The 23199-nt window shown below is 36.0% G+C and overlaps 1 protein-coding gene across 1 annotated transcript in view; it reads right to left on the bottom strand.

The window, feature by feature from the left end:
* The window catches only part of kat2a (K(lysine) acetyltransferase 2A), a 34021-nt gene extending 11714 nt beyond the window's left edge, over window positions 1-22307 (bottom strand). The window contains exons 1-12 of the mRNA XM_056453255.1: window positions 22005-22307; window positions 19697-19820; window positions 12216-12361; window positions 12030-12119; window positions 9183-9364; window positions 7713-7904; window positions 7520-7626; window positions 5336-5440; window positions 3924-4060; window positions 2469-2677; window positions 2215-2341; window positions 1-35 (exon numbers count right to left, since the gene is read on the bottom strand). The exon at window positions 1-35 is cut by the window's left edge and continues 76 nt beyond it. Of these exons, the coding sequence (XP_056309230.1) occupies window positions 1-35; window positions 2215-2341; window positions 2469-2677; window positions 3924-4060; window positions 5336-5440; window positions 7520-7626; window positions 7713-7904; window positions 9183-9364; window positions 12030-12119; window positions 12216-12361; window positions 19697-19820; window positions 22005-22223 (1673 nt within the window). The 5' untranslated portion in view covers window positions 22224-22307. The remainder of the gene's footprint in view (window positions 36-2214; window positions 2342-2468; window positions 2678-3923; window positions 4061-5335; window positions 5441-7519; window positions 7627-7712; window positions 7905-9182; window positions 9365-12029; window positions 12120-12215; window positions 12362-19696; window positions 19821-22004) is intronic.
* Window positions 22308-23199: the final 892 nt, after the last annotated feature.

The raw sequence follows: 23199 nt of genomic DNA, 5'->3' as shown, positions 1-23199 counted from the left end.
TCCTTAAGATGATTCATCAGATGTGTGCCGTAGCCCTGAGCACAAACACAAAAATTATTAATAGATCAAGGGAAAAAACTTAAGTGTAATGGAGGTCAGCTAGTGAAGTGCTGTGCAGGTAAACCTCACTCCTCTGACCTCTAAAATAGACATTAGACAAACGCAAATGTTTTACACAGCTGATGCCCTTCCAGCCGCAACCCAACACTGGGAAACATCCACATACACCTGCATCCACACACATACACTACGGCCAATTTAGCTTATTCAATTCACCTATAACGCATGTCTTTTGACTGTGGGGGAAAGCAGAGCACCCGTAGGAAACCCCCGCCAACACGGGGAGAACATGCAAACTCCACACAAAAATGCCAACTGAAGACTCACAATTTTATGACACTAATTAACGCCTAAATTATACATAAACATAAGTAACAAAATTGGGGCTAGGGGTTAAGGTTAATAAATAATAACCCTAACCCTAATAAATCATAACCCTAAATAATTTCAAAATTACTAAATTCCTATCACAAAGTTTACACCTTTTTGTGTGTGTGTGTGTTTTTTCATTTACAATTTGACTACTTTTAATAATTAATAATGGATTTAAATATACAATGCGTACACCTTTTCTAAAGTCAAGTTTGAGCATTTTTCAGGTGCATTTTCAAACTTTTCCTGCACTTTATTATGGAGCCAGATCAGTCTCAAAATTAATACATTTACAAAATAAAGTTCCTACATGCACAGCACAATTCACATTTACAAAATCCAATTCAAAGCACAATTCATAAATACAACATGAAGTTTGTGAATAAAGTGAAAATCATAATATTTTTGCCAAATGAAATGGATGTGTGTATATTATGAATTGTATTTGTGTATTTTTGAAACGTGTTTTGAACTTATGAAATTGAAATACGAACTTTACAAATCGTGTTTTGAAATCGAACTGGATTTGTGTATTTAGGAATTGTGTTTTGAATTTACGTATTGGATTTGTGTGTTTTTAAATCAAGTTTTAAAATACGAACTGGATTTGTGTATTTTTGAATCCTGTTTTGAACTTATAAATTGTATTTGTGTATCTACAAATCTTGTTTTGAAATGCAATTTGGATTTGTGTATTTACGAATTGCATTTTTGGTATTTTTGAATCGAGTTTTGAATTTACTAATTAAATTAGTGCATTTACGAATTGTGTTTTAAATTTACAAATTGAATTAGCATATTTATGAATCGTGTTTTGAAGTCCGAACTGGGTGTGTATTTTTGAATCGTGTTTTAAAATATACAACCTGGATTTGTGTATTTACGAATTGCGTTTTGAATTTGCAAATTGGATTTGTGTATTTTTGAAATGCGTTATGAACTTACAAATTGGATTTGTGAATTTACAAATTGTGTTTTGAAACGCGAACTGGATTTGTGTATTTTTGAATAATATTTTAAATTTACGAATTAAATGTATGTATTTTTGAATCAAGTTTTGAACTTACAAATTGGATTTGTGTATCTTTGAAATGACTTTTGAATTTACGAGATGGAGTTGTGCATTTACAAATCGCGTTTTGAAATACAAACTGGATTTTTGTGTTGACAAATTGTGTTTTGAATTTACTAATTAAATTAGTGTATTTACGAATTGTGTTTTAAATATACAAATTGGATTTGCATATTTATGAATCGTGTTCTGAAATACAAACTGGATTTGCATATTTACGAATAGCGTTTTGAATTTACAAATTGGATGTGTATTTTTGAATTTACGAATAGGATTTGTGTATTTACAAATCGTGTTTTAATTTTACAAATTGGATTTGCATATTTATGAATTGTGTTTTGAAATACGAATTGGGTTTGTGTATTTTTGAATCGTGTTTTGAACTTTCAAATTAGATTTGTGTATTTACAAATTGTGTTTTGAATTCACAAATTGGATGTGTATTTTTGAATTTAAGAATTGGATTTGTGTATTTATGAATGGTGTTTTGAAATAAGAACTGGATTTGTGCATCTACAAATCTTGTTTTGAAATACAAATTGAATTTTTGTATTTTTTATTTCAAAGCAAGATTCACAAATCTAAATCTTTGTAAAATGTAAGCATTTTGAATGATTTCCAACACCCGTACAAACCCTATAAATACATATAAACGATCATGAAATTCCCCTTGTTGAGTCAATTACCTTTCACAGTCTCCATCCACTTACCTTGACCTGTTCATTGGAGGTGACAGCACAAAAGACAATCTCTGTGAATCCCTGAGTGGGAAACATCCTGAAGCAGATCCCTCCAATCACACGGCCATCTTTAATCAGAGCCAACGTCTTGTGCTTCCTGAGGTCAAAACAGAAGAAGGGTCAAAAGCGGCTGAACTGCAAAACAGAAAAACTTGCCGACAGCTAAAAGCTGAGGAAAAGTTGAGGGCACTTTTGGATCAAGGAAGGGTTCGCTGTGGACTTACGGATCAAACACAAGGCGCGTGATGTATTCTTTGGGCATGCGGGGAAGCTGATGGGAGAAAACATTTTGCAAGCCCACGAGCCACATTAGAATCTTCTTATTGGACTTCTGAGAGAGGGAGTTACCGATCACATGGAACTCAATAATGCCTCTCCTCTCCTCCAGACGAGCAGTTTCATCGCGTGCAGCGTTTGCAGACAGTAGACTGGTCTGGAAAACACCAGCAAACACACACATTTTACTCTTTAAATGTTGTTTAAGAGCAATTCCAGCATTATAGATGTGACATTTGCAGTAAAATCTCAACACTTAAATTCACATAGAAAGTACATGTTAATGTTTTATTGAAACATCTGTTTATATTTTCCAAAACAACTAACCACAGAGTTAAGGCATCAGAAAAAATATCAATATATAAACATGTTTTAGATTATAAATAAGGACATTTGGCGCTGTCAGCTTGTTATTAAACACTTAAGTAACAACACTACCTACTGCTCCGCCATTGTTGTTTATGTTTGTTTGCACTTGCCTTTAATCTACAGTCCCCAAACTTATACTACCCACATGCATGAGGTCGTCATACTCAAAGACTCATTTCCAGCTGTTTACATGGAAACAACAATGGCGGCATTTTCAAAACGTATGTTTTTAGTCCCAAAAACGCCAAACAAAAAAGGTAAAAAAATAATACCAATACTCCGATTTTAATACGATTAAGACAATACTCTGATTAAGAGTCTACCATCTAAACAGCGATTTTTGATGACCTTAATCTGACTTAATTTGATTTTGGTTTAGTTCGATTATGACTCAAGACATGTGGAGCATGCCGATTTTAGTGGCATTATTGAAGTGCAGTACAGACATGTAAACACCTTAATCACCTTTCCACTACATTTTGCGAAAGGACACACACATAGCAGCTGTCAGGCATTTGACGACAAACAAATGAGAATGGCTTCAAGCAGGAGAGCACATTTTTGGAGCGGGAAATGATGACTATGCTGAAAATTCTGGAAGAAATTAATAAAATATGAAGTGCCTTGACTTTGAAGTGACTTTGTTAGTGAATGAAATGTCAAAGGTGGCCTGTTGCTTGAGAATTTGTATCCGCCTTCATCCGTTTACATGTATAGTGTGAGAACTTAACTTTAGTTAACTTAACTTGTCACAAAAATAAAAACGAAATGCATATGGTTCCATAACAAGCACAAACTGTTGCTGCGTAAAACACTGGAGGAAACTAGTGTTGAATGGTAACAATAATGTTAATCGAACTATGTGCTATAACACGTAAAATGGGATCATGAAAGGAACATTCAAAATGCAACTCATGTAAACATCTTAATTATTTTATTGTCTTATTCAGATTAAGACAAATAATTAGATTACTGATGTCCATGTAAATGTAGTCATTGTCATGTAAACAGCTTCTGAATGGATGAACTCTGACCTCTGGGCCCAGCATGGCAGCGGGGTCTGTGATGGTCTTCATAACTTCATTGACCAGCTCCATGGGAATATCACCCATCACTCGGATCCGCTTGGCATCCTCCAGAGTCAGCGCTTCAGGCAGCTTTCGCTTCTCACCTGAGGGACAACATTACTAAATTATTAATGATCGGTGTCAATTTCAAAATCTTTTTTTTTTTCGTTTAAAATATTTGGCAAATGATGTTTAACAGAGCAAGGAATTTTTCACAGTATTTATAATATAATTTTTTTTCTCCTGAAGAAAGTCTTATTTGTTTTATTTTGGCTAGAATAAAAAATAAATAAATAAATAAATGAAAAAACTTGTTTTTTTTTTAATATATATGACTTCAAGAGGCTCTGATTGGTCAGCTAACTTAATGTGCTGTGAATTGCGGCATTGGCTTCAAGTTACGTCACCCCCTACAAGCATGTGCTTTTGTGCTGTGTAAACAGTCCAGTCAGAGCAGCTGTTAGCAACGTTAGCTGCCATAATCAGACAAAAAAACTAAGGGCACACAGCTGAACCTCACGCCTGCCCTCTAAAATAAAATCTGACAAGTGTCTTTCACATATATATCAGAATAAGCATGTGTAAGTAATATGAAACATTCACATATCTTTTATGAGTTTGTTATTAGAGATGTAGAACGCAGGGAAAGCAGCTACATAGAGAAAGACACTGCAGGCTACTGAAGATTGTGTCAGTTTACAGCGGTTTGACGAATAAATGTGAATTTGTAGCTAAATTGTTAACTGTGCCAAACAGCATTTCCCACTGTTTACATCCTTGTGTCCTTGCTACAACATACCGTTAATGCTAGAAACTGTGCATGTTGTTGATCAATTCTAACAAATAAAAATACTTACAAGTTGTGGCTCATAATCCACAGCTTCGTCTGTTAGAGGAGTTTTAACCCCAGCACTAAACTGGGAGAGATTCTGGAAGCTGTCAAATGCTAGCTGTATATTTTTTATAATTTTCTGGAACATAATTAAAATTACATTTTAAGCACTTCTCTCTTTGTGTCGTCCTTTGGAAGCCCAAATACAGAAACATACCAAGCTCTGTGGAAATAGCAGCGTTGGGACTGCATTTTAGCTTTCTCTGCTATAACACTACAGCACCTCTGGCCACGCTCCATTGCTCTGCAGGGTGTGTGTGCGTAACCGGAAGCCCTTGTGATCTCACTAGCCCCGATCTATTTTTTTTTTTGTAGTCCCCAAACTTTGTTCGCTGTAGGTTTTGCTAAGCTAACTCTGTAAAAGCCAATGTCTCCCTTTTAGAGACATTTACACATCAACTAAAGTTTAAAATATGACATCATAGTGGACCACCCCTTTAAAAAAAGGAAAGAGTTTAATGTAAAGTTTGCAACTGGATGTTCTTACCGATTGTTGGTTCAGAGGAAGCTACATCCAATCCTGTAACACCCAGAGCAGAAGCGCTACTGCCCTTACTGTGAGGAGAGCCGGAGATGGACACTGGACTCAGTACTGACATAGAGGGAAAAAAAAGAAGGGATTTGAAGCAATGTAGCATTAAATGCTAATTCACTATGTGGGCAAACACAATGGCAGATGCATTGCTGTTAAACTGCATTATAAATACTACACTGAAACACATTTTTATTAAAGGATTACCTTTTTTGGGGTGTGTGATGTATAGGTTTAAGAATATGAAACGTCAGCAAAGTTTAAAATGTTAAAATACACAATAAATACACTTATTTCCTCTTAGAAAAGAAAAAAAAAATTGCTTGAAATGAGTCGTCAGTAATAGTTTGTATGAAATTTGCATAATGGAAGCCAATGGTCAAAAGCAGTTTGCTTTGTGTTGTTGACATTCTGAGAAGACTATGTTTTATGCAAAAGCAAACCCACTCTGCATGCATTTCCAAAAGATGGAGACTAAAACTGATACGGCATAACTGATTGTATATCTGCGTATACAAAAAGAAGCCACCGCTAGTGCTGAAATTCAGATATGCTAATGGACATTTTCTATCCAAGATTTGTTGTGATCAAAATAGATTGGGTTTATCTGACATTGTAGCATATATTATGTTACAGACTCTTAGCTACTTTAGTTTTGCCATCACAAGCTGTCTGTTGCATCACAAATAAAATATTGCAGCGAAGACTGCATTGTAGTTCTCATGATACTGTTTTTTATTATTATTATTATTTCATATAACTGTATCATCCTTTGGGCCATATTTGATCGATATTTGGTCGATAATGTGAGTGTGTAACCCAAAGCAAAAAATGTCAGGTATTAAAAAAAAAAAATAAATAAATAAAAAAAAAAACTTGGGCTAATTTTTTATTTTTATTTGACATAACATTACAAACTAGCTGGCCAATGAGATTGGCACTTTTGTTCCATGTCTTGTGCTGCTGTAGTTACAGTGAAAACATGACTTGGTAGTGCTTAAGTAAAAAAGGTGCAGAAGAGCACACAGGAATTGCAGCTCAAATAGTATTCAATGAATTGTTTCATTCCACTTCATTTTCTTTCATGGCTTTTAACTTTAACCAAGTGTTAAAGGGGAAAGAAGAGGAAAAGCTTGTGCAATAAATACACAAGTAAAAACTGTGAGCGTGCTTGCTTCTTCTGTGCAACAAGCGAGCGTCAAAAGTATAAAATTGTGCAGCGCCACTATGTGTACTGGAGTTTGTTTGTTTTTTGGTGCGTAACGGAGTAATTTTGCACATTCACTCATTTCATTGCAAGTGAAAAATCACTTGGGCATAAATGTTGTAAAATGTCTTGAAAAATGCTGACGATAAATACAATCGATTACAACATTTATACCCTGGAACCACCAAAAACTATGGAGCCAGATCAGTCTCAAGAATAATACATTTACAAAATATTATTTATACATCCACAACACAAGTCACATTTATAAGATCAAAACACAATTTGCAATAAATACACAAGTCCAATTCAAAACAATTCGTATATACCCAAACCCAGTTCATAAGTTCGAAACAATTAATAAATACACAAATCCAATTTGTAAGTTCAAAACAAGATTCGTGAATACACAAATCCAGTTCATACGTTCAAAGCACGATTCGTAAATGCATAAATCCAATTCGTAAATTTGAATAAGATTCAAAAATACACAAATCCATATTGTAAATTCAAAACACGATTCAAAAATAAACAAATCAAATTTGTAAGTTCAAAACACGATTCATAAATACACAAATCCAGTTCATAAGTTCAAAGCGCGTTTCGTAAATACACAAATCCAATTCATACTTTCGAATACGATTCATAAGTACACAAATCCAATTTGTAAATTCGAATATGATTCAAAAACACACAAATCCAATTTGTAAGTTCAAAACACGATTCGTAAATACACAAATGCAATTCGTAAATTCAAAACACGATTCATTAATAGATAAATCCAATTCATTCTGTGAGAATATTTATGATTTGCAAGTTATATTTACCTTTATGATTGCGAGTTGTGTTTGTGAATTGTGCTTTAAATTTATAAATTGGATTTTGTAAATGTATTGCTTTTGAAACTGATCTGGCTCCACAAAAACACACACCTGTTTGATGGCCCAGTTGTGTGCCCTCTGAGGCTGGCATCGTGAAGTCTGCCTCCCAGATGGGAGAGTTTTCTCCATAGATTTCCTCTTCCAACATGGAAAGAAACCTAACAAGCACACAAACACACACACTCAGAATGTGGAAGAGTGATAGGTTTGAAGTGTGTATTGATAACATGGTAACATGTCTTACTTTGGAAAGTGTGTGAGAATGAGGGTGCGTTTCTCCGGTGGGAGTTTGTCCTTCTCCACTCTAAACTTCTCCAATAACTGTCTGCGGGTGACTGTGAAGATGGACTTCAACAAACTGCGGCCGAACACCTGACAGGTCTCGTACCGTGGCAAACTGTCATTGCTCTGAGGAACGTGACAGTAACACAGCCACCTGAAAAACACACACACATAATAGTAATAAAGCAAATTAAAACACTAATTATACTGGTGAATCTGTATACCTTTATAAGAGTACGTTGGCACAAATTTGATGTTTCATTTACTTAACAGTTTCTAATCCTCACATATGGTAAATTTACATTTACATTTAGTCATTTAGCAGACGCTTTTATCCAAAGCGACTTACAAATGAGGACAAGGAAGCAATTTACACAACTATAAGAGCAGCAGTGAACAAGTGCTATAGACAAGTTTCAGGTGTGTAAAGTCTAAGTACATTAATATTTGGAGACATTATAAATATAAATACATTAATATTAGGAGAAAGTAGTACAATTGTTTTCTAATTCACAATATTTTACAATTTAACTTATTCCTGTGATGTAAATTTTCAGCTGCCTTCAGTGTAACGACCTATAATAAAATCCTTCCAATATGCTAATGTTGTGCTAATTAAACATTATTATTAAATGTTAAAGCTTCATGTAATTAAAAAAAAGCTTAATATTTCTGAGGAAACACTGAAACATGTTTTATGATTTCCTTATGGATAAATAGTTCAAAAGAACAACCTTTTATGCATTAAATAGAGATTTATGCATTAGAAATTATTCATATTTTAAATATCGCAAAAGAATGAATCATTATAAACATTAAAAACATTTTAACTGTTCTAAGTTACAGATTATTTAAAAATATGTACATTCATTTTTGGCATTTTATTATTGCAAATTGAAAACAAAATTAATTAATTTGACAATTAATGTGATAGATGTACAGTGGGTACGGAAAGTATTCAGACGCCCTTACATTTTTCAGCCATTTGCTAAAATCATTTACGCTCTTTTTTTTTTTCATCCCATATTGACAGAACACAGAATTGTTGACATTTTAGCCGATTTATTAAAAAAGAAAAACTGAAATATCACATGGTCCTAAGTATTCAGACCCTTTGCTGTGACTTAAAGGGGTCTGAATACTTTCCGTACCCACTGTACATTAGCAAACCTAATTTCAAATAGAGTTAACGGATCATATTTTCTGGTCACACATTAGATGTGCTTGCTAATGCAATAACAGCAAATGATGCCCAATTAACAATTACAAGAAATTTCACATGAAATAAACCCTAAATATTGTCATATAGTAAATACACAACATTACAACATAACCTTAAAATAGAATGTAATCTCATTTCCCCTTTACACCATACATGTATATATATAACCTACAAATGCGCATTTAGAATAGAACTCAGTAACACAATCACCTAGTATAATCGACTTTGTACGCCGCCGTGTCCTCTTTCTGAGTTCTCTGCCGAAACTGTGATGGTGTCTCCAGCTTCCAGTAGTTCAGACAGAGCAGAAACATCTTACTGAGCTCATACATGGTCTGTCTCTCTTTAGGAGCCAAATGACTGAACTTATACTGAACAAAGTTCAACACCCCCTGAAACAAACAGAGACAGGTTTTAAGAGAAGAAAGTAAATTCGATATTTGAACACCAAGATATACTGAATAATACTTGAAAAAAAACATTGACTTCAAGTATTTTTTTGTTCCTGCTATAGAAGTTAATATTCTGAATACATTTTTTAAACGGCAGAAGGAAGTTAATCAAAGTTTAAAACCACTTTAGTGCAAGTAAATGGTCAGGAAATGTCCTTTTGGGTGAACTATCTATTAGGCATGAGCCAGTATAAGATTCTGACAGTATGATAACCATGGATAAAAATATCAAGGTATTGTGTTTAGTACTCTAAATAAATATTCTTTTAAAATCTCTGGTTGAAAAACAAAAACAAAAAAAAATTAAATGTCTTATGTCTTCATTTCTGCATTTGCCGAGTTAAAATGGCAAACACGGGTCTTTGTTAAATATTGTCCAGTTAGGACAGTTGTTCAGATATTCACTTGCCCAAGCAAAATGTTTACTGGCACAGTAAAACAAAAAGTTTTCTTATTTTGAACCTTTTTACATTCAAATAAATTATGCCATGTAGCATATTGCACAATTCTTAATTTCAATTTTAGTGAGACCAAAAGAAAAAGACTAGCCATTGGCCCTGATCACACCAAATGTGTTTTTTGCAGTAATAGGCTACTTTAAAAGACACTATATAAAAATAATGCTTCTTATTAATTTTTTTATTATTAATATTATTATTAATAATATAATGTGACTTTTTATGTTTTTTCTATTGGTTTTGCATGCTATTATTGCGCCCCCAGACTGCTTGCATTCCTACCAACTGCAGTTGAAAAAAAAACCTGACATCACACTCTAGCACCTAAATGGTTGATACAGTGGTTGCCTAGCAACATAAAAAGCTCAGGCCACTGCTCTTTTCTAAAGTCAACAAAATGATAATGCTGTGCACCTCACATTTTCAGAACTGAAAAATGTGTTCGGTGTGATCCATCCCTTAAGGCTGATTTATACCTCTGCGTCAAGTGATCGCGTGATCCACGGCGCATGTCTTGCCGTGCATTTAAACTTCTGTGCGCTGTTTGTGTTGTTCTGCAATAACACTTCCGAAACGCTTGCTGGCAGTAGGTGTTTATGTTCCTCTGTGTAAAGTTTCTTTATGGCGTTTTGTTTTTACTGAAAGCTACCTTAATGTACAAGTAGCTAAAACACGCTCATTCAGAGGCGGGAACTTATGGACATGCAACTACTTTAATCATAAGGTAAACACAAAACAACAGGTTCCATTTGGAGCTCCTTCATGGGACTTGACACTTGTAAACACTCGCTCCAAAAGGTTCGCGCAGCTCTCAGTCCTGCCCACACTGGTCACTGCTACCAAGCCAACCAATCACAGAGCTTGCACTACGCATCATTTTAACGTGCAGTTGCATTTTTTGATAGGTGTGCGTCAGCCACAGCGAGGGCTATGTGATCGCGCGAAGGCTGCGCCGGAGCATATGTGTACGCTTGACACAGAAGTATAAATGAGCCTTTACTCTATAAAATTCAAACATTATTAAAGACTAGTTTAGTAATAAACAAATAATCAACTTGCAACCAATAAAACAAATAAATACAACAGAGCAACTCTCTTCTTAGGTCTGACGTCACACAACGCAGCTTCCAGGTCCAAGCGCTCCATCAAACTTTAAGGGGAGGCTCAACAAACGATACTAATAAATGTTTACAAAGTGCTGTAATACATTCAAAAATTATTACCACAATCACAGCAAGCGTTTTTTTGTTTTTATTAGTCGTCTAATAGATGTGTAACAGACGTCTAAACATAGTCATCTTGGCTAAAACAAGGCTAAATTTGGGCTGTCAATAAAAAATATTTGATGTCTAAAAATAGGCCAAAACTAGACTTTTCGTCAAATAAACAGAAATGAACGACTACACATATAAAGTCTGTCTAATCTGTCAATTTGACAACTAGTCTAGTTTTTGGCTATTCTTAGATGTTTATTAGATTTTCATTGACAGCACAAGTTTAGCCTTGTTTTAGCCAAGCTGTCTATGTTTAGATGTCTATTAGACATCTATTAAACACAAAATTGTTTACTGGGATGGCTTGTATTGGAAGGCCAGAAAGTGATACCTTTTTTTTTTAAAATTGTTATAATATTGGTCTCTGTGGTGAGTCCAGAGACTGTGTACGCCACGATTTTGTAATAAATTGATTTTATTGTGCGATAAGAGTAAAAAGTGGTCACAAACAACCATGTTCACAGTTCACAGGCCTGGACCCGGATAAAGTATTCTATTCGACATGACTTAACAAGTGTATTCAAATGAAAATAAAGCTTCAAATTATTCAGGTCAGTGTAATGTTGATATTTGTTATGGATTAATGCTAATAAATGTAATCATTTTAAGGAATTTCTTCCTTTATGGCTAATACTTTGTTTTAAAGATGGATAATGCTTTGTAAAGACTAATATTTTGACAGAATTTGACAAACTTTTAGCTGATCTTTTAAAGGGAAAGAAAAAAAGTATTTATTTATGAATAATTATATTATTTGATTAATGCGAAGAGACACACACAAACACTGAGCAAGTAGAGAGAGAAAGAGAGAGAGGCAGGTATATGTATTACAAACAAGTGAAATTGTATTGTTTCAAATACACACACACACACCTGCTCTATGTTGGGTTTTTCGAAGGGAGGGCTACCGAGAGAGCCCTCCACCACTGGCTTCCCCATCTGCAGAATACACTTCCTCAGCAGCTAAGGAAAGCAACAAAACAACAGACATGGACATTTTTCAATATTCAGCGGAGAGATAAAGCTGAAGTTCTTCAAAAATGAGGGAAGCGTCTTTACCTTGAACAAATAAAAGTAGACTTGCTTGGTGTCCGTGTCTTCTTCTTTATGGACAGACATGAAGAGATTCTCCACGTCCACCACCATCCCCAACAGCCGATTAATCTCCTCCTCAGACACATTCTCCAGGTGGGACACATGCTCCGCTTAAAAAAAAAAACACACACACACAAAAGAACATCCCACTCTTACCCAGATGTCGATTTCCCTAAAAGATTTCCCAGAGGTTGATTGGATAAAAGACGAATTTTCATGGCCTACAATGAACGGAAAAATCAATATATTGTTCTGCATTGTTTAATATTAAAATTGTTTGAGCTGGGATATCTTTTTTTAAGAATTTGGATCAATAATAAAAGATCATTTAACTCAGATTTTTTAAAACAAATTCATAGAAACAAGAGCACATTAATTTTGAAGAGGTCATTTGAAGCCAAAGCTCTTGAAATTCACTTAAGTTGATCTTGAGTCGATCTCCACAATTAAGAAAGAGACAGTACAGGACTTTATATTCCTTAGTTCCAAGATTGACCAAAATGGGGACATGAGACCTGAAATCACGATTAAGAGGACGATTAAGAAGACGACACCTTTGAAATATCGAGAAATTTAACAAAGAAGTCCTAGTGTGCACCAAGCCAAAGACCTCGTTGAAAGCCAAGATTACCAAACAGAAATGATCCTATTCTGGCCATGTCATGCATAGCAATTCACTCAAAAAGGCAGTCATGCTTCAGAATGGTCAGTGGAAGTAGAAGGAAAGGCCGCCCAAGAACTCGTTGGCTCGATGCTGTCAAATCTGATACCAACACGAGAATGCGTTAACTCAAAGAAGTGGTGATTAATAGAACTGTGTGGAGGGGAATGATCCATAGAATGACTGAAAAATCAACCTCTATTGAACAGATAATTGATTGACTTCCAGTTGATGAGCGGGATAAAGCAGGAGTTTCTATTTAATGGTTACTAGTATCAAATGAATAGATACTAGTATCTAATTAAGAAGTACTAGTATCTAATGTAGAATCTAACAAATAGTAACTAAGAAAGGCTACACGAAGGACTGCTCCAAGTATTGCCTTGATACCAAACGCTAGCAAGATCCTCCTGAAAATCATTTAACAACGCCTGAGTAGAATCCTTGATAGAAAAATGCCAGATGTACAGGCTGGTTTTCGGAAGGGAAGATCACATTGACAACCTCCGGTGGCTCATGGAGAATACACAAGAATATCAAAAAGACCTCTACATGCGTTTCATCGATTACACGAAGGCCTTCAACTGTATTGAACATGAAAAGTTGTGGACCCACCACCCAGAACTGGGAATACCTGCTCATCTTGTCCAGCTCATCAGATCGCTTTATGTGAATCAAGAAGTCACAGTGAGAACTGCGTATGATGATACAGGTTCAAGATTGGGAAAGAACAAGACAAGGCTGCATTCTATTGCTACCAATCTTCAACCTATACGCAGAAGCAGTTATAATAAAAGCACTACCAGAAGACATTGAAAGTGGAGTGAAAACTGGCGGCAGGAATATTAACAATCTTAGATATGTCGACAACAACCTTCTACTGGCCGAAAGCAGAGGAGATCTGGAAAGTGCAAGAAGAAAGTGAGAAGGTGGGGTTGCGTCTGAACATCTAGAAAACAAAAGGTGATGAAGACCTCAGAGAAAGGAAGATGCAGCATAAAGATCAACTATAAAGAATTCGAGACAGGACTTTATATTCCTTGGTTCCACTGCAACTTAAGCAAAGCTAGTCAACGCGACCATCTTCCGCATCTTCTGCGAGACCTGGACTATTAAGACGACAGACAAAAGAAAGATCGACACCTTTGAGTTGTGGTGCTGGAGTAGACTGTTGCGCATACCGTAGACAGAGAGAATCACCAACAAAAAGTCCTAGGGTGCATCAAGCCAAAGACCTCGCTGGAAGCCAAAATTACCAAACAAAAATTATCCTATTCTGGCCATGTCATGCGTAGCAATTTACTCGAGAAGGCAGTCATGCTGGGAATGGTCAGTGGAAGTAGAAGGAAAGGCTGCCCAATAACTCGCTGGCTTGATACTGTCAAAACTGATACCAACATGAGCATGCATGAACTCAAAGTGGTGATTAATGGAACTCTGTGGAGGGAAATGACCCAAAAATCGACCTTGACTGAATGAATAATTGATAGAGTATCTAATGAATAAGTACTAGCATACAATACAAGTACTAGTGTCCATTTAATAGGTAATAGTATCTATTAATGAAGTATTAGTATATAATTATTAAGTACTACTACCTAATGATTAACTACTAGTACATAAAAGTACTCGCCCCAACTGGAATACATGCTAGTCAAAACTGAATAGTTGATATCTCAATGACAGATCGCAGAAAAATCTGCAGAAAAACTATTAATTTGTTACTAGTACTAGTCACTATTAAAGTAAATACTTGTCTCGAATATATAACTAGTATCTACAGGCCAGGCGCCAGGATGTCATAACTGAGGGGCCAATTTAATCCCATAGGGGGGCTCTAGACCTGGTGACTGATTTTGGTCGCTCTTCTTCCTTTCATTTAAGCTATTTATTCACTTATTTATGATTACTTTGCATTACTGCCGAAGTTACTGACTTAAAGCAGTAATATACATTTTGTAGTAATAAAAAAGTCTTTCTGAGGGGGCAATGAGGGGGGATGTGTTGCGGATGCCATTAAGACTATACTGCAAGTTTTAGAGCCAATTTAACATAAAACATAAAAGGGGAAGAGTTTGTTTTTCATTACATTTTTTATACCTAGTGGAAAATTTTAATCACAATCAATCAGTGAGAAACTAAGGACACAATTGTTAATGTTGCACAAAGATTAAGACCACATATTCAGAATGTTTCAATGTTCACAACAGGTGAACTATAGAGGGGCAGAAGGAGTGTTTGGAAATGCATGTCATTTGCACCAATGCTATATGAATGTGAGCATTTGCAGCTTCTCATAGTTCAGAACTGACACTCAGGGAAGCTCAGCAGAATGTGTGATGTCATAAACAGAATTCTGTTCTGGAATACAGAATCTGCAGGTTTGATTCTAAACTGTTGTTGGTGTTTGGGGAGTCTAGCGATTGAGAGCTACTTTTGTGACTTACTAACGAATAGATTTTCGGCCTACAGTTTTCATGGCGCTGTTCAGCAGTGATTTAAAAGGTAAAGGCTTTTTGACTGCTTTATCCCTTTCTGGCATCAAAGGGGGACACAGCAAAGTGCAGCTAAAGAACTGGTGGCAGTAAATAAATGTTCAGAGATTGAGGCCTGCAACCACTGCAAATCCTAACAAGTGCAGGAAGAAACGCCGCAAGGGGACTAAAAAGTGTGGAGGGGTCAAAGACTGGCAGACTCCTGCCAGACCCTCTGTCTTAAAGCCCATAAAGGAAAAAACTACCAAAGCTTCCCAGTGCCTCTGAAGACTTCGTGCCTCCAGCTGCACGCTTCAAGCCCCTGCTTCCAGTGAAAAGACCACAAAAAATGCCTTGTGGAAGGGCCATAGCAAGTATTTTTAACTGCAGGGAGCACAATAAGCCAAGAAAGGTCCCGACTTCTGACTAAATAGCAGGCAAGCATGTTGATTTTTCTCCAGAAGTATGGTTAAAAGAGTCACTTGTAGCCTACCTGCATGCTCCAACTGTGTTCATTCAAACCATTGTAAATTTTTTCTAAAAAAAATACTTCACATTTTTATTTATTTTTTTTAAGTTATTGTATTCACTTTATTTTGCACTAAAAAAAGTAATAATAAAATAAAGTGTTGCTAATTCTGTTTAATTTTCAATTTATTAAAAAAAAAAAAAAAAAAACGTACAATTAGTACCACTAAAGAACCGAACCAATAAGTAGTATTGATAAAAGTAGTAATACCATTAAAACCTTAACAATACCCATCCATAGTAGGAGTTGGATGTTTCTGGAGTTGGATCCTTCCACCTAAGCAATATTAGTCATTATTCAAGCACAAAAAAAGCTAAATTTTTAAATCTTTTAAAATTACATTATTGAGCAATACGGTGGCGCAGTGGGTAGCGCTCTCGCCTCATACCAAGAAGGTTGCTAGTTCAAGCTTCGGCTCGGTCAGTTGGCATTTTTGTGTGGAGTTTGCATGTTCTCCCCGTATTTGCGTGGGTTTCCTCCGGGTGCTCTGTTTTCCTCCACAAGTCCAAAGACATGCAGTACAGGTGAATTGGGTAAGCTAAATTGTCTGTAGTGTATGTGTGTGAACGGAAGTGTATAGGGGTTTCCCAGTGATGGGTTGCGGCTTGAGGGGCATCTGCTGCATAAAACATATGCTGGATAAGTTGGCGATTCATTCCTCTGTGGCAACCCAAGATTAATAAAGGAACTAAGCCGAAAAGAAAATGAATGAATGAAAATTACATTATTTTCTAAAAATTCCATGACCCGTGGAAACATTTATCTTCAAGAGGTGATTCATTAGGGTGACATTTACAACCTCGCTTGCTATTATTTTGTCTGGCCTTTTAAATATTCATTTTTGGGCTCTTTATTAATTAGTGCTCATGTATGGGTTGCCCCTCATTGTCCATCTGAACTAGCAAACTTTAAGATACGAGTCCATATAAGCCATAAAATGCTAAATTCTTATCAGATGGCAGTTTAATGTTGGGAACCAGCAACCACTGACTTCCATAGTAGGATCAAACAAACACAATGGAAGTCAATGGCTGCTGCTTTCCAACATTGTTAAAAATATCTACCTTTGTGTTCAACAAAAGAAAGACACTCGGGTTTGAAACAAGTGAAGGGTGAGAAATCGATTACAGAATTTTTATTTCTGGGTGAACTGTTCCTTTAAATTTTGAACAATGTTTCACTGTACCATTTTTGAACTTGAAAAAATCTTTAAGAGAGATGCACAATCTTTTAATACTGGCTGATAAATGCTATTTTTAATGTTATCATTATGAATTTCATAGGAAAATCAGACAGATAGATTTTTTAAGTTGAAAAATTATGTATTATTTCCAATGTTTGAAGCTGCTATTTTATAGTTTTACAGATTTTTGCTAGTGTTCAGTGACTTGGTTTCTTTATGGATGCATCGTTTTGTTTTTGTTTGTCAGGCAGTAGATTTTATTTATATAAAAGAGAAATCAGAAAGTTCAGAGACCAGTTTAAACTTTGATGAAGTTAAGGTTTTCAAATAAAATCTGATGTTTACTCTGTATTTGCCTTTTGTTTTCGCAATCATGCATAAAAAATTAGAAATATTTATATTTATCAGCAAATATACCGGCTATCAGCATCCAAATCTAGCGAGTTATTGGTTATTAGTCAACCATAATGGATAGAAAGCTTATCACTTGCATGCGTTTAGGGGTATTGAGAGATTTCCGGCACAAGAAAATTTTACCTATTGGAAGTTTAATAAAGAATAATTTTATTGAATTATTTATACAGTAAAGACTTTTACATTTACAAAACCATAAAGCATTGATTATTTCACTTTCATTTTCACTTTATTGTATTTATCAATTCTTGTAACTTATTTCGTTTTATGTAAAGACACTTAAACGACCAATTAGCATGAATGTTAATGAGATATTGGCTGCTTATTACTACTTATAAACTACATATTCTGTATGATATTATTATTCATCCGTAATCATACCCAATACCTAAACTACCTTAGTAACTAATAAAAAGGAGCAAATTATGAGTCTACTAAAGCAAAAGTTATAGTTAATGGTTTGTTAATAGCGAGAATTGAACCATTAATTCTTACCAATTCAAGTGATTTTGTGAAATTGAATAAAGTATAAATACAATATATAGTAGAAAAAGTAAATATTGCAATGTCGGATTTTTCTAATATTGTGCAAACTTCTTATCACTAGTCTTCTTCTTGATAGCACACATAGCCTCAGGGGCCTGTACCATGTAATCGTTTTACTGATTAGCTGGCTGAGTTTCAGTTTAACTTGCAGCAATTCTGAGTTTTGGGTACCATGAAGGCAGCTCATCTTAGCTCAACCCTCTATAAGACCATGGCAACAAATATTGATTAATGTTAATCTTCCTTCATGTTAAATAAAAACTATAGGTGGGCATAGATACGTTTTTTAATCTAGATTAATCTCACTGTAATCTTGGAATGAATCTAGATTAAAATGGCTCATTTCAGAATGTGTGTGCTACCCAAATAATGACTAAAAGTAAGTCATTGAGAATGGGTTTCTCAAGCCAGGTAGCGCATTAGACCAGGGGCTCATCTCCTGTTTCCAAAATGCATCACAAACTGCTTGAGAAACTGTTCTACTATGATAACTGGTGACGAAAATAAATGTTCAATAAGATGTACTTGTGTTTACTAACTGTTTGTTCAGTTAAACATCAATGTTGAACTGTAGGCCTACATAAGCTCCAAACAGCAATTTTTGATCACCTTAATGCGACTAAAGTTATAACTAAACTAAACAGAACTGGAATTAAGACATGTGGAGTATGCATATATTAGTGGCATTATTGAAGTAAACACCACAATCAAACTATTACCGTCATGTAGGACTTTTTACCAAGATCCACACACACGGCTGTCAGCAAAGGACCGCACACACACACACACAAACACACAAACACACACCGCGAATTGCAGAAGATTTTCTTTCCATTCGGCGTGTGTTATTAAACTCCATAACACTCTCATCAGTGCTTACTCCTTATTTGCGTCTAATACCCCAGTTTGTCACAGGGGCATGAATGAAATGTTAATGAGTGAAGGTGAAACTGCCGAACTGCAGCTAAAGTCACTCAAAATTACTGGAAACTCTTACATGAAAGCACTTCATGTAAACACCTTAGTTACATTATTGTCTATTAAGGCAAATAACTAGATTACTGATGTCCATGTAAACGTAGTCAGTAGTGTCTTCGAAGTAAGTGAAAGATCCAGAAGGGCATCCTGCTGATTTGATTCAGAAGGGCACTTTTTTTGTCGGACGACTTTCATTCCGTCATTAATTTTAAAAAGCACCCGGTCCATTTTATTTGTATATGTTTTACTCGAACGCATAAACTCTACAGGTGCGGAGCTAACATTAATCAGATTCACTCTAGTGAACTGCATCCATGTTAGCATGTCATGTTTAATGTGGTAATTTCACAGTAGTAATACACACAAGTTCGAAGACTAGTTCTCACCCCCTACAGCGCAATTCCGCCAGGTATACATCCACGCTAAAATATCAAGGTGAAAGTCATCATAGCTTGCGTAGAATAGACCCAGCTTCCAACCCAACTTTGAGAATACATTAACGGCAATTTCTTTTTTTCACCCAGTAAGAGTCTCACGTTAATGCAGATAACGGCCCACCACTAATAAAAACCCAAGATCGATGCAAACTCGACTGAAATTTAACTGGCTAAAAAGCTAATCCAGCTTCACGGTAAAGCCCCCAGGTCTGATTCTTCTTACCTAAAGAGTGTCCACAGCTTCGGCAGGTCTCTGTCAGACTGGCGGCCTGTTGCTGGAGCTCCATACGAGCTGCTGTAGGTGGATTGGGGTTTTTCCAGCCATTACACTTGCAAGCATCATTCGCCTGAGATAAGAAGAGTGCAGAGCAATCAGACACTTTAACATCAGATTAACACAATCAAAACATTCAGAGTGACAAGTTTATGCAGTGGTGATAAAATGACACAATACACTACCTGACAAAAGCCTTGTCGCCTATCCAAGTTTTAGGAACAGCAAATAATAACTTGGTATCAGAAGTGGCTTATATGAAAGGCAAAGGCCTCTAGATTATGCCTATTTTACCAACATAAAATATGAAGATGCCTTGACTTTTAATTAGGACAGTGAGGTCTGACTTTGCTTAGACAAAAGTCTTGTCGCTTAACAGAAATAATGTACCGTGTAGAATATAAAGTCATGCTGCAGTAGAAAAATAATTAATATTGTGTATGACTCCCATGAGCTTGGAGGACTGCATCCATACATCTCTGCAATGACTCAAAAACCATTAATAAAGTCAACTGGAATCCCAAAAGAAAGCGTTTTTGCAGGACTCCCAGAGTTCATCAAGATTCATCTTCAATGCCTCCTCCATCTTACCCCAGACATGCTCAATAATGTTCATATATGGTGACTGGGCTAGTCAATCCTGGAGCACCTTGACCTTCTTTGCTTTCAGGAACTTTGATGTGGAGGATTTGTGATGATTGAGATGCAGTTCAACAGATGATTCATTGGAAAAATCTATCTTCTGACAGTTTTCCAAACGATCAACTAGAAGTCAAGTTATTATTTGTTGCTCTTACACCTGGGATCGACAACAAGATTTATTTAGGTAGCGTACAATGGGATAACCTCAAACAGGATTTCAGACTTTTTAAGACCATTATGAAGCAATTTAAGACTTACACACGGTTTAACACTAAGGATTTTTTTCTTATGGCATGTAAAAAATTTTTTAACTTGCCTCAAAACTATTTTAATTTTGTTATTTCTCAACCACTTCTTAAATGTGTCAAAACAAGCAAATGTTTAATAAGCATATTTACCAGTAAAAAAAACTAAACGTATGCACAACACTCTGTCTAAAATACCTGGAGAACTTTGAAACAAATGCTTTTGTAAGGAAGATAATTACACCATATTGGTAAACAGAGTTAAATATTTAACTTTTGTTAAAAGTTTTAAGGATTATTGGTGATTGGTTGGGCCGATTGGGTAACTTTACATATACAGAGGAAATTTAAGACCCGTTTAAAATGATTTAAGACCTGCAACACAACATTTATGTCCATTTAAGAACTTTTAAAACCTAAAACTATTAAGCAGGTGTGAGTTGGAGGTGGTTGGAGCTAAACTAAGCAATGCCTGGAGGGCCGCAGCTCTGAGTTTGAGACTATTGCCTTATACCATGTTTAAGTTTATTATTAGTATGCTCAAATAAGCAGCATTAGTAAGAGGTAATATGTATGAGTGTAGCTGAATATCTGACACATGACAGGCCCGGTTTCTCTCTATTGTTATGAGCTGTGAAGATATTTCCGAAGAAAGCTGTAAACCGGTAACCATTGACATCCATGGTATTTGTTTTTTCCTATTATAGAAGTCAATGGTCACAGAAAATGAAGAAGCACTTGAGGATGAGTGTATAGATTGAGGTAAAGTTTATTTTATTTTCACACATTCGGACACAACTTCAAAAAAGTATTCTTTGCAAATTCTTCATTAGGAAATCTTATTAGCGACCAACAATGACATAAATAGTGCTAATGTTGTTTTGAAGTCACACTTACATGTGTTTTCAGACCGATTATTTAAAGTACCAACATAAGGAGCATGTCACTGAACGAATGTGCCTATAATATAAAACCAACTTTACCTCAATAGTAAATAGTGAGTGAATTGTCATCTCTTTGTCGCAATGTTCAGATTTTTGTGTAAGAAATGCCTGCAAATTAGTGCCTACTTAATTATATAAGATCTAATTTGCACATTTAAACACATGGAAGAAAAACTGTTAGTAAAACAAAAAAATGGCAATAAATGTGGAAGCACGTTGAAAATATTAGTAAATTGTTTACCCTATTAACCTGCAGTGCCTCATGTTTACCCTGCAGTATGTCATGTTTAAATTTATGATTATTATTCTTATATAAACAGCATGAGTAACAGGTAAAAATGCGTGACTGTAGCTGAAGATGTGACACATGACAGGCCCGGTGTCTCTCTCTGTATCTCCATTGTTATGAGGCGAGCTCTCGGTTACCTTGCAGGATGAAAACACTCCGAGTTTTTCCAGCTTTTTCGCCCGCGGAAACGAGCGGACTTGGGCTTTCTTCTGGCTGGACCATTGCTGCTGGCTCAGGCCTGGTCGGGCAGGGTCGCTGCTCCCGGCTCCGGGGTTCGGGTTGGAGCCCGTCGGGCCGCTGGACTGCGCTTGCTGAAGCCGGGGCTGCGCGGAGCTCTGTGCCGCCGGGTCCGCCATAACAGCAGCCACACTTCCCCTACGGATCTCCGTGCTCACTCACTTCCCCCCTACGGATCTCCGTGCTCGCTTCCAACCCGGGCAGCTTCAATAAAGTTTTGTGGTGGTTTTCGATAATGAGGGGATGCTGGGAAATGTAGTATTCTGTAGTTCGTAATTAAACACTACAACTTTCCACTGGGGGGCATTAAAGAGACAGCTCGCCGCCACCCTCAATGATATTGCTTAAAGGTTTTTCGTCTTTCTTTACAATATCCTCTCTTATCAAACTTCTAAATGTTTGGAACCACTTGAAGCAGAATAAATGTTCATTTTATTGTGTGAACTATCCCTTTAAACACTTCCCTGCTGAAAAAAAAGGTTAAACCAGCCTAGGCTGGTTTTACCTAGTTGACCAGCCTGGTTTTAGAGGGGTTTTGGCCATTTCCAGCCTGGCCTTAGATGGCCAGCTTAACCAGCATAAACAGGCTGGGAGCCCAGCCAAATCCAGCTATGTCCAACTTAAACCAGGCTGGTCAAGCTGGTTTTAGCTGGTAATTTTCCAGCTAAGACCAGGCTGGAAATGGCTGGAAACCTGCCTGGAAATGGCCAAAAACGCTGGTTTAAGCAGTTTTTTTCAGCAGGGTTAAGCTACCCATTATTGTACTAAATTACTTATACATGTATTTATAAAACTTATTATTATTTATAATATTAATTTAATTTTATTTATAATATTTATATTAGTGTATTTATGTTAATTAGCAGAATGTGTTTTGATGTTTCAACTGCACCATTTTAATGTCTAATAATAATAATGATTATTATTTATATATCTATATATATGTGTGTGAAGGGATAGACAATGAAACTGAAACACCTTGTTTTAAACCACAATAATTCATTAGTATGGTGTAGGGCCTACTTTTGCAACCAATACAGCATCAATTCATCTTGGGAATGACAGATACAAGTCCTGCACAGTGACCAGAGGTCT

The sequence above is a fragment of the Danio aesculapii genome, chromosome 3 (genome assembly GCF_903798145.1).
Source record: "Danio aesculapii chromosome 3, fDanAes4.1, whole genome shotgun sequence".
NCBI classification, from domain to species: domain Eukaryota; kingdom Metazoa; phylum Chordata; class Actinopteri; order Cypriniformes; family Danionidae; genus Danio; species Danio aesculapii.
The sequence above is the reverse complement of the archived record's forward strand: the minus strand, read 5'-3'. Positions and strand labels throughout refer to the sequence as shown.